This window comes from Struthio camelus, chromosome 19, assembly GCF_040807025.1.
Source record: "Struthio camelus isolate bStrCam1 chromosome 19, bStrCam1.hap1, whole genome shotgun sequence".
Taxonomy (NCBI): Eukaryota; Metazoa; Chordata; class Aves; order Struthioniformes; family Struthionidae; genus Struthio; species Struthio camelus.
This window is the reverse complement of record NC_090960.1, coordinates 3,156,759-3,173,417: the sequence shown is the minus strand read 5'-3', so window position 1 is coordinate 3,173,417 and position 16,659 is coordinate 3,156,759. Positions and strand designations below refer to the sequence as shown.

Here is a 16,659-nt window from a genome sequence, read left to right as displayed (position 1 = left end):
TGTGTTATTGATAATTGTCTGAAAGTGAGGTGCCTCCACACTTTGAGCTCCTGTACAAATGGCTTCCCGCTCCAAGTTGCAATTTTAATACAGCGTATTCTCCCAAAGCCTACGTCTTCTCTGTTAAACTGAAGGCTTTTTATTTTGACAGAAAGATACTTGCTTGGCAGTTGTTACTGAAGAAGACAGATCTTGGGACTTCCAATTAAACAAAGATAATAAACCACTCCAAGCGTCAGTGCTTGAGCTGGGGGGGAAGCTCCTTCCGGGGAGGGCGAGCTGGCGCGGGAGCCTCGGTGCGGGCGCAGGGTGCTGGCTCGCGCGTGTGCAGCAGATGCCCGTCGCTGCCTCCGTTGCCTGGGGTCTGCTGTTGTGCCTTTCCCATGTATTTTTTTATTTGGAGTGAATTTAGTGCTGGAAAAGGGGCAGCGTGTTCTGTATCATTACCGCGGGTGTGTTTGCACGTAGGTGTCCGGGATTTCACGCAGGGATGCAGCGAGACGCGGTCCCTCTGGAAGCAGGTTGCGCGCCTCTCCACATCTCCTGTCCTGCCGAAAGAGGCTCCCTCACCGTCCGCTCAGGCTAAATCTCTAATCTGCAAAAAAATGTGTTTTTCTTGCTAACCTGTATGCAGGGAGAACTGGCATCTGGAGAAATGTGGCCACTGGAGTTCATACTCCTGGCCCCTCTGCTTGTCCTCTGGGGTGCCTCGTTGCTCTCCTCCGGCTCCCCTGGATTTGCAGTGCATGGTTTTTGGACAGGGATTGTTTTTTGGAGTGGCTGCAGAGCCTCAGCTGAGGTCTCTCCTGGAGCCAATTCAGCGGGGGGCACCTGGGAGCAGATGCAGGTCCCAGGTAGCCCAGACCCGGCCCTTTGCTCAGCGGTGATGGTGACTGCATGGTGCTTTGGATTTTAAGGCGGTGTCATGTTAGTGCTGCAGGTGTGAGTGCCTGCTGCGGTAATTCCAGTTTGCAATTCCTCCTCCTGGTGCTATCATGAAACCCGTGTTTTCTTCTTGTCATTATTGTTGCTTTCTTCTTTCTTGAAAAGAAAACCCCAAAGCACGTTAAACTGTGCCTGTGTCTTGGCAACTTGAGTGTGTGAACAGATTGTGCTTCAAAAAAATGGCAAAGTTTCAAAATATTGTATTCTGTTAAGACGAGATAAGGAAAATAAACTCTCCAAAGTGCAGATTTGATTTCACCAAAAGGCGGAAGGCTTTTAATATTTATTTGAGTTTGGCATTTTGCTACCTGGTTCTTCTGCTGACACCACTTGTGAACCATGATAAGATCAAATGCGGCACAATCTGTTCTGGTTCGTGTTCAAATTAGGTTAATTTCCAGCAGGTTCGTTTTCACCCTCCCAGAACTGCCTGCAAGCAGGTTCCTGAGACACGGGTGCAGCATGTGTGATCCTGCAAGCACATCCACAGCCAAGGGGGAGCGGGGCTGTCAGAGGATGGAGGCAAGTTTTTGGAAGCGGAAGAGGTCACTGGGATGAAAGGCTTGGAGACTGCCAAAGAAATTGGATTTTTCTTTGTTTGTTTGCATGGCAAGGCCTGTATTTTTGAGGGTTTTTTTTTTTTTTGGTACAACAAGAATGCTACTACCAATTTCGTGTCCTGCTGGACACAACGTGCACTTGACCAGCAGCTTGGGCGGGAGCAGTAGCTGGAGCATCTAGCACAGCAGGGCTTGATTCTCGGTTCTGCCTTTTGCAGACCTTTGTAATACAGTTAAGAAAGTAGCTAGAAATAAAAGGATCAAATGAGCAGCTCTGCTAACTGTAGAAATTCCTCCACTTGTTCTTACAATTATTTTTGCTTCCCTGTAGACCAGCTTCCACCTCTTGGGAAATTTGAGAGCTGTTCCTCATGCCCTTGCGTAATACTACTTCTTTAAGCTTTGTAATTGGCCTTTTCTCTGTTAGACTGGAAACTCCTTGGAGCAGAGAACTGACTTTTTTCATCCTATGCAAGTCTGCAGCTCTGTAGATGTCTGACAACAGCAGCGAGTGCGAACAGTAGTTTCCAATAAATGCTTTTCCCACGAGGTGTCAGCTGGATTGTAGCAGCCTGCCCCATGCTGGAATTATTCCTTGCCAAGCAGAGCGAGCGTGATCTCGTCTCTTGGAGCAGACAAGAAAAGAAGACTGGCAATCTGAATTGACTAATTGCTTCAAAAAAAGGTCATTTTCAGTTCTGGGTGCTTGTGCTTTGATCTAGCAGCCCTGCAGCACTGGGATGTGCAGACATCTATCGACCTCAGGTTGTGTCAAGAAGAAAAACAAACTCAAACACGCATAGGTAAAATTTGAAAGAGAGTGTTGGGAACAGAAAGTAGAAACCAAGCTTAAAAGAAAGGCAGTAATTGATACAAATTGTTAAGTTAAAAATGTTTAAAGTCTAAATTAGACGCCTGTGCTTTTTTGGGGACCACAGATTTTATTACATACCCAAACAGCCAGATGTTTACCTTGGGGTTTTGATGACATGACTTATGTTTCAGGTTATTTTATCCATGAATTCAAAACCTCGTGCTGAAATGTGGCTGTATATGTTTAGTCATAAAAAGGTTCTTGTATTTCTCTGGTCTGCCTGGCTCTTACATCTGCCGACTTGGACCCCATTTACAGGAGAGCTGCTTGAGTTTTTTCCAGCTCAGAAAAGCTTGGCTGGTCAGTGTGAACAGAAACAAATGGGTTGGAAGCCTAAAAACTTAATTCTGCTTTATTTTTCATGGGTTTGTCCAGCTTTAATGACCAAGAGGTGAAATAGCAGTTTAAACAGAATCAGAATCTAGTTCTGGACTTTCAGATTCAATTTTAAAAGATGTTAAATCCTGCCAGAGTTCACACTTGCATATCTGGAACGGCTTAAAATCTGTCTAAGAAACAGTCTAAGGGATCCTACGTGGGTAGGGCTGATGAAGGAGAAATACCTTTCTCTTTGCAGTTTCACAGGGCCTGCCTTTGCCAGAGCTCTTGCCTGTTTTCTGTACCAAGTTGGCAGCCAGACCTTGCAGGTCTAAATGAAGCATTACTGAACAAAGGCACTTTATGTTTTGAACTCTGTGCCCTGAGTCTACACCACTAGTCTGGCCTGGCATTTATGTTAAATAAGGTCAACAAATACAGGCAAGCTGTATTTTGCAAACTAAAACCAAAAAAGAAAAAAAAAAAAGCCTTTCTTTAAGTCTGCCTCCTTCTTGTTTCACAGGCAAGAAGAGAAACCCTGGGCTGAAAATTCCTAAAGAAGCATTTGAGCAACCACAGACAAGCTCCACGTAAGTCTCCAAATGCTGAGGGAGAATAAAAGGAAAACCACGAGCCCCAGCTGCCTTCCAGAGTTTGCTATAGCGCTTGCGTCGCGGCAGCCGGCGGGCGGGCGGCTGTGCGGCGGCCACGCTATCGCCAAGCTGTATCCCAGCTTGGAGGTCTGGGATGACTGAGACCCATCACGAGGAACAGAGGCAAATCTGCCGAGATTAATTTTGGCACTGTTAGGAAAGTTCACAGTTAATATAATAAACAGGAGATTTAGTCCCCCCTGCCTGCCAGTATCTGTCCTCTGCTTCCTCCAAGCGCTGGCAAAGTCAGTGTTTGCAGCCTGGTACCCTGATGATAAGCCTGGGACTACAAATTCCCCTCTGCCTTCATCAGATCTGGAGCTCTCTGGGCTGGGGCCCTTCCGGCAGTTAAAGTGCCTTTAACTCCAGAGAGGTCTTTCACCAAGGGAGATGCTCCCTTTCCAGGGCACCAAGTTTCATCCTTCAGATTTTGAGCCTTTTTTCTGGAGTCTCAGCCCTTCTTGCGCAGTTCCTGCTGGGACACTGAGTTGTTTTCTGGGTCCTGGACCTCTTTCTCTCCCAGAAAAACAGCCCTAGAAACACAGCTCCAGATACAAGGCGGTCTCTCCCCGTCCTTTGCGCCGGCTCCCTTTCGTTACCGTTTGACCCTCTGCTGGGCTCCCTCCTCTACCGGCCAACGCTGAAAGGCTTCAGATAGTTTTCCAAGGTGGGGCTGGAATGCAGCAGAGCAGCAGACACCCAGCGCGGTCCTGTGCGGTGGCATCTGGGCAAGAGAGGTGCTGGCGGCAGCAGCTTGTGGGGAGGCTGGGCCGGTGCTGGGCTCAGCAAACGGCTTCGCTGAGCAAGCAGGAGTCTTGCTCACTTCGGGGAAAGGACAGAGTAAGCTTTTCCCAACTCGTTATGTTGCCCACCGATTAGTTATTATGGTAATCCTCTTATCTTGCTGAGTTTCAGCGGCCAATGCCTGCGTTAGGAGATCTGGTTCCCATCCTGCTATCACCTGAAAAGCGAGAGTGGCGCTAGGAAAGCCAGTCTCAAGACAGAAACATCAAATGGCCCCTATTGCCATTCGGTGTGGAGGAGCTGATGATAGCTGAGCTCCTCTTGCTACTCTTTTCATCAGTTTGGAGGTGGGGGGAGATGTCACTCTGCACCCCCTTAGAGCTGGGCCAGAGGGGGTTTGGACAGAGCAGCCCTTTCCTGCAGCAGCTTCATGACCTGGTGGCAGCAGTGGCCAGGGCTGTGCCACCCTGGCTCGGGAGGTTGGTAGCACTCGTCACCACCTGTCACCACTTGCCTGTCTGTTTGCACTGGCAGAGCAGCCCAGCCTAATGGGAATAAACCCACATACCCAATGCTATGACAAACCACTGCCCCAGCCCTGCCCTTGGCCACCTTCTGCTCTTCTGCTGGCCTCTGGCTGCTGACAAGTCAGAGAGCCGGTAGGATCAGGGAGGACAGAGTGGCCAAAGCTGAAGCAGAGTCACGTCTCCTGGAAGGGTGAAAATCAAGTTGGCTGCCCTGGCGGTCAGTGAGAGAGTGATTTTGCTTTCTGCTGAAGATGACCCTTATTTTCCTTTTTTCCTGAGTGATCTGAAGCAGCTGTTGCCAGTAAATTGCACTTTCTTCTTGGACTTCTCCGGCGGTCTTGTGAAGTCAACAGATGTCAGAGCTCACATCTGCTAAGATGCGGGGACTACTCACAGCCTTGTTCCATCTGTCCTCATGTGGGAATAATTTTAGGACAATTACCCTGTTCCAGAAATAAATTAGCAAAAGCCAGTTGTTCCTCATCCTTCCCTCCTACATTCCCAGCTAAATTGACAGCCGTTTGGCACATGCCATTGCCATGGCTAGGAGGAGGCCACGGTCTCTCTTTTCCAGGTCGATTGGGTAGAGATGTTTCAGGGAAGGTAGGCCGTTAACCTGTCTGCTTAAGTCAGGTAATCAGCAGTCTCATGGGCTATCAATCCATATGCTCCTGGACACATGCTGACCACAAGCACAGAGAACAGGGTTGAAACCTGCCAGATGTGTCCAGGTTGGAGCGCTGCAGCCCTGCGTCCGTGAGGAGCACTTACCTTGGCTGGCATGAACGCTCGTCTGTCCAGGGCTGGAGCAGAAGAGATCCGTGAGCATCAGAAAGCAATGTGCAAAAGAAAAACTATTCCGAATCTCCCTTGGCCTATTAAGAAACGGTATCCCAATATAAACAGCGACAATCTTAAAGCAAAGCATAGGACTTAAATGAATCTCTTTTTTTTTAAACTTAGATGCTTTTGAAAAACATTCCCGTATCTTATGAAAAAAAAGGACAGGGCTTGGTTTTTGACCTGTAATCAATTTTTTATACAGGCTGACAGAGACTGGGTTCTTTCCGCCTCACTTTCCTTCCACAGGAACCGGTTGCGATCTCAGCCCGTTGAAGGCACTAATCTCCCTGTGTCGCTTTGTGTGGGAGTTGGATGCAGATGTGTGAAATTCCAGCCCCAGCAGCTTCCTTCCCTTCTGACCCCTTTCTGAGGGGACGTTGTGAATTTTGGCAGTGTCTACCGATCCTGCAAAGCTAGGAGACCTGCTGGGGCGAGGGGATAGCCTTGGGGACTCCGTGTCCGTGATAGTTACTCTTTGAGGGAAAATTAATCTTTGTAAGGAGCAGTTTACATATTTTCCCTTTTCTCTCCTGCAGGCCACCCAGAGATCTAGACTCCAAAGCCTGCATCTCTATTGGCGAGGAGGTAAGGTTAGGAGTTACAGTGAGCAGAAGACTGTTGGGGGAAGGAGACCATCCTTGCCTAGCTGCTGTGGCACTGGGTGCTTCTCCAGATGGGCTTCTCAGGGGATTGCTTCCCACCTAAAAATCAGATAAAAAGGAGCAGGTTAATAAACATCGGCTGTCTAAAAAATGTGGCATATTTTGCATGAAATGGGGGGCTCGGCCAGCAGATGAGAGGGCGCCAGGTCTTCTGCAGGTTCTGGGAGTGCAGCTGCAAGAGTCATGTAAGCAAGTCCTCCAGTGAAGAACGTTGCCCCAGTGACTCCCATTTGTCCCCCACTAGGGATAAATGAGTGTAACGAGCTTTGAGCCACCTTTGCCTGGATCTTACGTAACACCCTGGCACCACTTGCTCAATGTTACCAATAGCACGGCGCAGTTGGGGGTACAGTGCTGCTTGCTAAGCCCTGCACCGCGTGAAAAGCTTTAGCCTTGCTTCGCTCTGAATGCAGAGGATCTGGGAAGAGTAAGAGCTAAGAAGACGCAGCCGGGGAGTTTGCTTTTCCGTGTTCGCGCGAGCCCTGACAGCCCCCTCCAGCTGCTGGAGTGTCTCCTCTGGTTTTAGCCCTGGCCTGGGGCCACGGTTGGCAGGCGCTGCTGCAAAAACAGGCGTCCCTCAGCTGGAGCGCTAGCCGAGGGAGCGCTTGGCTGGCCGACCGGCTGCGCTGAGCCCGCAGAGCTGCCCGGCTTAACCCCAAGCTGCTTCTGCTAAGGGACAGGCAGTGAAATGCAGGTTGCAGTTTGTTTGGTTTTTTGCCCCCACCGAAGGACTCTGGGTAGCTTTCCCTAGCACCGGCAATCACGTACAGCCTGGGCTCCGGCGCTCCCCCGAGGTCGGGCGCAAGCCTGCTGCTGCCGCCGAGCGGGGCCCTGGCGGGAATCGCCTTTTTGCATTTTCGTCATTAGGAAGCTTGGGAAGGTCTGTCTGGGTCTCCTTGTGCTCACCCCTTGTATTTCTGGACAGGGCACTGGGGTCCCTTCACGTTTTCCGCTGCGAACGCACTTTGTTGAGTGAGACGGAGCACAGGGCAGATGGAGGGCTTTTCTAAACCCACCTCAGGCCCTGCTCACGTGCTTCCAATACCTCACGGTTATGACCCAAGACCGCATGCTGTTTTCAAAGAGCCTTGGCCAAATCTCCTTCAACATAGCTACGTGGGGGAGAAAGGGGTCCCTCAGTCCTTCTGCAATCACTGAGATTGCTGGAATTGGTCACATACAGCATTACAGTTGGTGCCTATGTATGTACAGCCTTTGCTATATTTTTTATACATAAAAACCAGGCACTCTCTTCATTTCGGGAAGAAAACCCAGACGTTTTGCCCTCCTTTTTTTCAAGCAAAAAAAAAAAAAAAGCTGATGAGAATACAGGTTCATTTGAGTTTTGGAAATTCCTGCCTTGCCTCAATGAGGTGCAGCTAATCCCCTGGAAACATGAATTACAAAACAACAGGATTGCTAACTGCAGATTTGACTTTCCTTTTCAATTCCTTTGCTGATTTAAAGCCTTTATGCAAAGTATTTCCCCTTGCTAATGTTGAAGGCCTTCTCATCAGGAGTCTAACTCAGGGTAGCTCTTCCTGTCCTGGAAGCAAATCCTTGTGACAGCATGGAAACCCTTCCATCTGATGTTTCAAAAATACAGCAGAAAAAAAGCAAAACCAAGGACAACTATTTTGATAGGAGAAAGTGGCACAGCAACATTCATGAAAGCACGTTAAAGCTAGGCAATAAATTTATTAGGTGCAAAAGATAGGCCTCGGTGTCAGTGGGTTAATTTATGAAGTGAAATACGAAGCCAGTGGCATTTTATAATGTCTATCTTTGGATGCTTTTCTTTCATTTTGGAGTTTGTATTTTCCCTGGCATAGAGCAGGGGCTGGAAGGTGGAAAGAGTGTGAGATGCCTCTGGAGCAAAATGGCGCAGTAGCGCGGCCGAGAAAACGCCTGCTGCTAGAGCGAGCGCCTCGTCCAAGAAAATCATTTCTCCCCTCACAGTCGCGAGGACGAGGAAAAGCTGGAGCGCTCCAAAAAGGCTCCGTGCACGGAGGCAGAAAGCCCGTGTCGGACGGTGCAAAGTGGTGCACAAACACAGCGCTCCGGCTTTTTTGTGTGTGTCCAGATATGTGGCAACCTCGGAGGCAGCGACTTGCCACGGCTTGAATTTCCTATGGACCCGCTACGTATTTGTCTAGTTGAGTTCCTTCAGGATGTGCCCGCCTCTTGCACAGGCCTTTGCAACCTTATCCCTGATCCCTAGAGAAAGCCACTTCTCCCTACTCCGTTTAATCTTTGCTGCTGAATTTAAGAGCGGCCCCGAGAGAGACAAAGCGCTTTTTCGGCGAGGGTGGCGGCGGCGGCGGGCAGTAAGAGATGCGCGAATCTCCGCTATCACACAAAAGCCTTAGCCAGGGCTCCTTTCCCAGGCGACACAGCTGCGAGCGGATCGCCGGCAGCCGGCGCCGTACAGTAGCGCAGTGTGTGCCCCCGCGGCCCGCGGCCTCTGCAGCCAGCACGTCGCAGGCTGCAGGGCTTTCTGCTGCGCAGGCGAAACGCGCTGTGGGATTATGCGCTCTGAATCGGTTCATTATAACCCGCTTCTTTCTGCAGGGTGATTGACTTACGTGGTTGCGCGTTCAGCAAACAGAATGGCCGGTTTTAGTAGCGAAGGCACATCGGAAACATCCAAAAATAATAATAAGCAAAAAATAGAGCCGCTGCACAATGTCGCGGCAGAAAGGAGAAGGGCAGGTTAGAATGCAGGGCGCAAAACAAAGTCATCCTTTGTGCGAGGCTGGGAGAAAGGGATCTCGAATGCTAGACAAAATAAATCCTTCGTGGTTTAAAAATGGGGCACGCTCAGCTGGTATTTGGCCCATCTACCGGTCTGGTGAAATAAGCTTTTCCAGACCTTAAAACCATTTGGAGATATTTCCATGATTGTTTGGGGGAGGAGGACAGAAGGAAACAAAAAAAAAAAAAAAGAAAAAGCCAAAAAAAAAGAAGGCAATTCGTAGGGGAAAGCTGTCTCGGTGTTTTCCATCCCCACGCTTACAGGACTGAGCCTGAGAGTGTAGGCGTCTGTGTGTGGCTGGACAGGGCTTGGTTGGGTGACAAGGCCTGGAGACCTCCTACCTAAAGGAGCAGCTCCGAGAGGGATGAGTCCTTCTTGTTCTCGCCCTGTCTGGGGCGCTCAGAGGCACAGGCTGGTTGTGCGTGTGTAGAGCATGACCTCCACGGAGCTGTGCTGCAAAACAGCTAATCCTTGTGATGGTCCCTAAGGGCCATGACTTTGTTTCTAGCCTCATGGAGTGGCTCGAGAGGGGCCTGGATTTTGGGGGCACTTGGCTCCTGGTGCATGCCACGGCTGTGGTGGAGCGCGGTCACCGCCTGCCTTCCTGCCGCTGATGGGTTTTTCCCCCGCAGAACTTTGAGGTGAAAGCCGACGACCTGGAGCCCATCTCCGAGCTGGGACGAGGTGCGTACGGGGTGGTGGAGAAGATGCGGCACATGCCTAGCGGGCAGATCATGGCAGTGAAGGTAGAGTGAGCCTCCCGAGGTGCTTTCTGTGTGTGTCGTTGTGTGTGGACACCCTCTGAGCTCTCGTTCGTGCACGTCTCTAACCTTGCTTGTTCTCACGCATGCCTTTACTGGGGATGACTTCTTCCCATGTGAAATCCTCTTTCTACACAGGGGCAATAATGCCAAGGTAGAGTTGGGCCCTGTTTAACCAAAAAAGGAATATGTTTTAAAAGTATGAGACTTAATGTGTTTTTAGCTTCATGGTACATACTGACATATTGTTCCTCTTTATGTACAACATTATTGTTTCCTTTAGGATTTTAAAAGCTATTTGCCCTCATTTTTTAAATGTGCGTACTTTTTCCTAGTGTAGTATACCCTCAGAGTCAGGGCTCTGCACGACAATAATGACTGAAATTGTAAGTAAGAGTGTACTGTAAATTAGGTTGCATAGTGTAATATTCTTCAGCTGGGACTTTCCTAGTCTCTTTGGAATAGGAACGTTTTTTGTTGGGATTTTCACATAATGTCTAGTGCAGTAGGGTCATGACAGAGGTTTGTAGAAGCTGCTAGGAAAAATAATACTTTTGTTTCATATGCTTGGAGAGGCAATTTTTGCAGGGCCAAATTTCAGCTCCAATTTCTGACCAGAATAAGAAAAAAGTGAAAAAAGATGCGGAGCTGAAAGTTATGAGCAAACTGATAGACAAGTCCTAGCTCCTTAGTCTGTGACTAGCCCTTGCTGTGGATGCTGGGATGTGTCCCAGGGCCTTCATGCTGTGCATTTTGTTGTCTTGTTTGCTTTGGTGTTCACCAAACTGCAAAAGATCTCTCTAAGTAGGATAGAAGGGGTCAGGAGGGTTTGGAAGGAACATTCAAGCCTATTACTTGCACCTGTGATGCTGAACAGTTTGATGCCTCCACATTATTTACCTTGAGTGGCTTTGACCAAGGAGCCTAGAATATGTATGTGGCCCATGCTGAACTGTGTAGCACTTCACAGCTGAGGATCTCCAGGTATTTCACATAAATGGCATCTCTTCCCTGGGAGACTGGGAGATGTCATATCTGTTTTCCAAAGCTGCGAGGAGCACATGCCCTCTGGCTGCAAGGCTTGAGCTCTGTCTCATGTCCAAAGTCCCTGCTGATGTAAATAGATGTACGCTGCAGCTCCAGAAGTCATGGGTTTCCACCAGCCTAGAATTTGATTTCCTGCACCTTCCTCCTCTCCCAAACCACAGCAACTTTTGGCTGTTGTAAAAAGAGTAGTGTTAGCAGGGAAGAGCAAAATCGCCTGCAGTGTGGGGTGAGGTGTGAAGACCCCTTCTCCATCGCTCCCTGTGGCATGGCAGTGCTCCCACTGTGGGTGGTGTGCATCTGCCATGCCTCCCACAAAGAGGAGTGATAAAAGAGTAGCGCAAAGACATGTGATAAAAGGGTAAAGGACAAGCACAATGTCAAGGCACTGAGGCCAGCTGGGCTACTCCAGGCACGCTGCACGTGTCCCCGCGCAGCCACAGGAAGCGTGCTATGGAGAGGCTGATGGCCAATGCTGAAATGCTTTGTGTTCCAGCGGATCCGAGCCACAGTGAACAGCCAGGAGCAGAAGAGGTTACTGATGGATCTGGATATCTCCATGAGAACGGTAGACTGCCCCTTCACTGTCACCTTCTATGGGGCGCTTTTTCGAGAGGTATGGCATCCCAGAAACCCTCTGCCCTGCCCCTAGCCTGTGGGCTCAGGACACCCGTCATGGGCACTGCTAGAGAAGAGAAGGTTGGGCTCTATCAAAAGTCCATTTCTGTTCTTCTGTCTGCCTGGGAGGCTGGATCCATCCCAGGCTCTGACCTGGACTCCCTCCGAGTCCCCAAGCCAGGTGTTTTAATCTCTCACTAGATGTGAAGACTTGGTAGAATTTGGATTTGCTCAGTCGCTGCCTGAGCATGTTGCGTAGGGTCATTTCTTGGCACACAAGGAGAGGCACGCTCCCACGCGAGGAGGAGCAGAGGGCAGATGAGGGCGTGGGGAGGCCTCTGTGCTAGGACACTTGGACTTGGTCAGGGGTTTGACTGATGGGGACAACCGGGTGCCGAGGGCACCAACTCACGACGTGATCCTTCAGAGCTAATATTGTCCTGACTTGCAGTGAGAAAGCCACATGGAGGAAAAGCTCTGGAGAGCAAGATTTATTGAAGAATTTAAGCACAGCTCTGTGGAGCTGAACATTTCCTGGCTCAACATTTGCGGAGTGACCTGAGCACTTAGGAGCCTCAATCCTGTTAACTTGCGGGACTCCTAAATCATGAGGACTCTGCTTTGGGAAGAAAGAGCAGCAATTTCACCCTAAACATTAGTGAAGGTGGACAGCATTTACTTCCAGCTTGAAAGGAGAGAAAGAGAAGGCCCAGTGGAGTTTTGCTCTTCTTCTAGAAGACAGGGAAGAGACAAATAGGCCAGCAAGGGGCAAACGTTAAAGAAGACCTTTGTACATGAAAGGGAAGCACGATCTGTTCCAGGGGACAGATATTTACTTTCTTTCTCCTCCAGGGAGATGTGTGGATTTGCATGGAGCTGATGGATACCTCACTGGACAAATTCTACAAACATGTCATTGACAAAGGCCTGACGATTCTTGAAGACATCTTAGGGAAAATAGCCGTCTCTGTGAGTATTAGCAAGGGGAGGAGGGAAGAGGGAAGGGAAAGGAGGTTTCCTGTCTAAGCCTCTCTAAGCTTCATGACTCACCTTCCCTTCCATCTTTGCACAGGAAAGAATTTGTCCCACCAGCCAGCACGTAGGTACATCCCTAGGTGGCTTCCAGTATTTGGTCTGAGATGAGGTTCTTCGTAAGCCATAAGTACTCCAAAATGTGCCTCTACATATTGTAGTTAAGAGACAGCACAGCGTTAGATGTGGGGAGGGCTCTACAGCTGCTTTGCCTTCTCCTGCCGTTCCTGGGAGATCCCTGGGTCATCACCATCACCTTGGCTGCTGCAGGACAGAGGGATGGGGGTCAACTGAGGCTCACTTTTGGTGATGGAGTGACAGCTGGGCTGGCCACAGCGGAAGAGAGACAAATTAGAAACCAGTGGGAGATCAGGACTAACTGATGGAGAGGAATTTATTCCCAGGGCTGTCCCTAGAGCTGAGAAATCCAAGGCTAGAGAAAAGTGGTGGATTTTGTGCACCACCAGGAGGTGAAGGAAGGCTTGAGGGGGAAGGAGGCTCCTAGGTCTCCATGGCAAGGTTCTGCAGAGTTGCTGGAGGAGTCTTATCCACGGCTTGCCTGCAGGACTCACCGCCTTTTGGGAGACTGTTACTTCCCTTGAAGCAGTTCCGATGAGGATAAGGGGGAAGTGAAGCCAAGGGGCAGTTCCTCCCCATCACAGTGCTGCCAGCTCTGATTCACTCTAGATTTGTTGTTTCAGATCGTAAAAGCACTAGAACACCTACACAGTAAGCTCTCCGTAATCCACAGAGGTAAGTGCCATCCACACAGCCAGTGACTGTGCTGGCTTCTCTCAGCCCTGCGCCGGGTACTCTTATCCTAGCAAGGGCTGGCCTTGCAGCCAGGCATAGTGCTCCCAAAGTACCCAGGCTAAAATGGGGCTTTGACGGCAAAATTATTCCCTAACGTCTAAGGATTAGTAAAGCCTAGTCTGAGGAAATGTGTGCTGATTTGCTCTTTAAAATTCCATGCTCTCCCCAACATTTCCCACTGAGGTGGAAGAGGAGTGGCCTCCAGCCTGATTCTGCTGGCAGAGAGAAAGGGTTATTTTCCTGCAGCCTGGCTGGCTTCCCCTGGATTGCATTTCCCTGATCAGAAGGACTAATTCACGCTCTGCTTGGACACCTCCACAAAATTAATAAAAGACTTTCTCCCTGACCTTGCTGGGCTTTGGATGAGGCTATGTGCTTGCAGGCTTCTCCCCTAGCATGGCAGAGGAATGCTGCTCTTCACTGGCATGTAGGTGAACGGTGTCTCCCCCCAGCATGATGGCTCATGCAGTCATGCAACCAGTCACCATCCCGTTCTGTGGCTGTCCCCTAATTCCTATGGGGCAGAATGGGTGTCTAAAATAGCATCAGGTGAACTCATGAATACCCTCCTTAAACTCTTTTGACATTTTCCTCCTTAGAGCATCTCAAGGATGCTATAAACATACTTAGAGAGAAAAAAAATGTGCAGTGTTGCTGCTTGACACCTTTATTTTTAAAAGATCATTTTCAATTTGTCATGAGGAAGAAAAAGCCCTCTCTGGAGTGTGTGACTGCTGGGGAAAGAACTGTTTGAAGGGAAGGGAGTTCAGCTGTAACAGGCGGTCACGTTTTGTACATTATGCATGTGGCTGGGGGTTGAGTTCCTGCCTTCTGTATAATTTAAAGTGGGTGGAAAATGCTGCTCAGCTTCTGGATTTCTGTTTGCTTGTTTGATTTCCACTGAAATAGTGTTATTTTAACATAATAACAGATGGGTGAGGATCTCAGATACCTGAAGCTTTTGGCTGCAGAGCACTGAGTAGAGAGAGGATGTTAACCAACTGTAAACCACTCAGTTCTAAAGAGCAGGACTCAAAAGTGGCTTCTGGCCACTGGCCTCCTTCAGACAGTGTTTCAGCTCCTCTATTTCATAGTTTGTCATATGAAGATAGAGGACCTTCTCTCAGAAGAGACCTTTTATTTCTGGGTGGCAACAGGGAAAGAAAGATTGCTCCGTTCTGAGGATGAGTCCTGGGACAAGAGAAAGCAGGGTAGCCTCTGTTCTCTGCATCAGCGCAGAGCTCTGCTAGTCACTGGAATCAGCTCAGGAAATGGACTTTGTGTTGAGATCTAATCTGGGAGTCGTTTCATCGGGAGGGATTCTCTGCTGTACAGGAAAGCACCTGCGTGCTCCTGTGTATATCACCTCTAGCCTTTTCTTGGGCCTTAACTTCCCTTTTTGGTGGTGATTATAGCTGGCTTCATGAGCGAGATGCAAATGTGGGTACACCAAGGATTATAAGGCCGTGATGGGAATCAGATAAATCTGACAGTAATAGATGAGACATCGGCCTGATTTCCATAACGTGTGGAGCACCCACATGCCTGCTGTTGTTTACATTGCCTTCAAGCTCGGGAATCTTAAAATCAGAGGTCACTTCTTAAATCTTGATCCTTCTGTCTTAGTTTACTGCTCCCTCGTTCCCCCGAGACACACACTTCTCTTCCCCCTTTTCTACTCACTCCTCAGCCTTTTCCGATGTGGTTTTTCCTTATGCTGCTATGAGAGCAGCTCCAGCTGGTGACTCACCAGCGCATTGGACTTTTGCAGACATCCTCTGGAGATGCTCCTAGCCCTCCTGAGGTTGTTGCTCTCTGAGCTGTCTGATGATGCATCGCAATCCCCTGCTTGCTATGATGAGGTGACCACACGCAGTATCATGGCCCACTCAGTCACATCAGAAGGGGAAGTCACATCAGAAGGGGCGTTTGCAGGACATATGACAGGCCTGTGAAGCAGTTGCTTCACTTGTAGTAGCTCCTGGGTTTCTGTTGAGTTGCAGTGGTGAGGTTTGCACGGGTGCCTTTGGTGCCCTCTACTGATAGGAAGCTCATTAGCTTTTTTGGCTTGGTACAGCCACCCATGCGTGACAGTGACTGTGATATGTGTTCCTTCTTGCAGATGTAAAGCCCTCTAACGTGTTGATCAATACACAGGGGCAGGTGAAAATGTGCGATTTTGGAATTAGCGGTTACCTCGTTGACTCGGTTGCTAAAACCATGGACGCAGGATGCAAACCCTATATGGCTGTAAGTTGAGCTGCGCAGAAGCCGGGTGTGAAACCTGCTGCAGGGCAGCCAGAGGAATATGAGACTGGGCATCGGGTCGTCCTAAAAGAGAAGGATCAGTGTCCGGCATGTGTCCTAGGGACTCAATTTGGAAGATGTATCTCTGAAGTTATATGTAAACGGGGAGAGAGGAGAGGTCATATCAGGCCTCCTGGGCACTGCTTCCTGCTCCTTTGCTGCCTCTGACCTTGAGAGGGGTCTGTAATTACTCTGTGCTGCATTTTTACTGTTTGCCCTGTTGGGACATTAACGCTTCCCTTCTGGGAGAAAAAATAATCCCTAGGGATTGGGTCCTTTAGGCTCCTCCTTGGGAGCTGCCATTCATGACTCTCTCTCTGGGGAGCCATTTCACAGGGTGGAAACAGTTCTGGAGAACAGAGGTTTGTCACCTCTGAGGTGCCAGATGTGTCTGAGCCAGCTCCACTGCTCCAGTCTCTTGGACAGGGATCTGCTTCTGGTGACCCGTTTCCCCGTCTGCCCTTACTGGCAAGGATGTGCAACCAAATCTGGCCCCAAGGTGGCCAAGAGAGCAAACTGAGTGGCCTGGGATAGGTAGTCCTGGCCTGCCACTCTTAAAAGACCCGGCTTAGGTTGGCTGCTGTGCCAGAGTGTGTGGTGGCTCACGCCGAAGAGCCCTGGGTGTGGGAGCACTGAACTGGAGCCATCCATAATCCTCCACCTATCTTTGTCTCTCTTTGCAGCCTGAAAGGATTAACCCAGAGCTAAACCAGAAGGGATACAGCGTCAAATCTGATATCTGGAGCCTGGGAATCACAATGGTAGGGTGATCAGGGGGCTTACAGCAGTGCCGGAGGGTTGGATGTTCTTTGTGAGTTCATTTTCTTCCCCGTAGCCCTCCTGACACTGGTGGCACTTGTTCCCTGGGAGGCGGCGGGGGCAGGAATTGGGAATAGTCAGGTCTACCTGTACCATTCCCTCCTAGCTCATTGCAGAGTGGAGGGGAAGCAATCTGGAGCTGTTTTGCTAATTCCCGGCCAGTAGCTTCACCGCTAGACCTTCAAACTGAACTCAGGCTCGTTGAGAGGGTGACATGGAGAGGACAGGCTGTACGTCTGCAGCAGGGCAGGCAGTCTATAACCTTTCAGAGCATGCTCCTCGGAGAGCTGCCCCGCTGCCCGTAGCGCAGTGAGATCCGCTCCTCGCCCGAGCTACCGCTGTCTCCTACTGCAGAGGGGAAAAAGAAATCAGGAGGAGGAAAAG

General features: G+C 49.6%; 1 protein-coding gene across 3 annotated transcripts in view; it reads left to right on the top strand.

Annotated features, from left to right (window-relative positions):
• The window catches only part of MAP2K6 (mitogen-activated protein kinase kinase 6), a 61,233-nt gene that overhangs the window by 20,846 nt on the left and 23,728 nt on the right, over positions 1-16,659 (top strand). For all 3 annotated transcript variants that reach the window (XM_068913465.1, XM_068913464.1, XM_068913463.1), the window contains exons 2-9: positions 3,221-3,287; positions 6,001-6,049; positions 9,514-9,627; positions 11,183-11,302; positions 12,157-12,273; positions 13,038-13,089; positions 15,272-15,399; positions 16,140-16,217. In XM_068913465.1, coding sequence (XP_068769566.1) covers positions 3,221-3,287; positions 6,001-6,049; positions 9,514-9,627; positions 11,183-11,302; positions 12,157-12,273; positions 13,038-13,089; positions 15,272-15,399; positions 16,140-16,217 — 725 coding nt within the window. The remainder of the gene's footprint in view (positions 1-3,220; positions 3,288-6,000; positions 6,050-9,513; positions 9,628-11,182; positions 11,303-12,156; positions 12,274-13,037; positions 13,090-15,271; positions 15,400-16,139; positions 16,218-16,659) is intronic.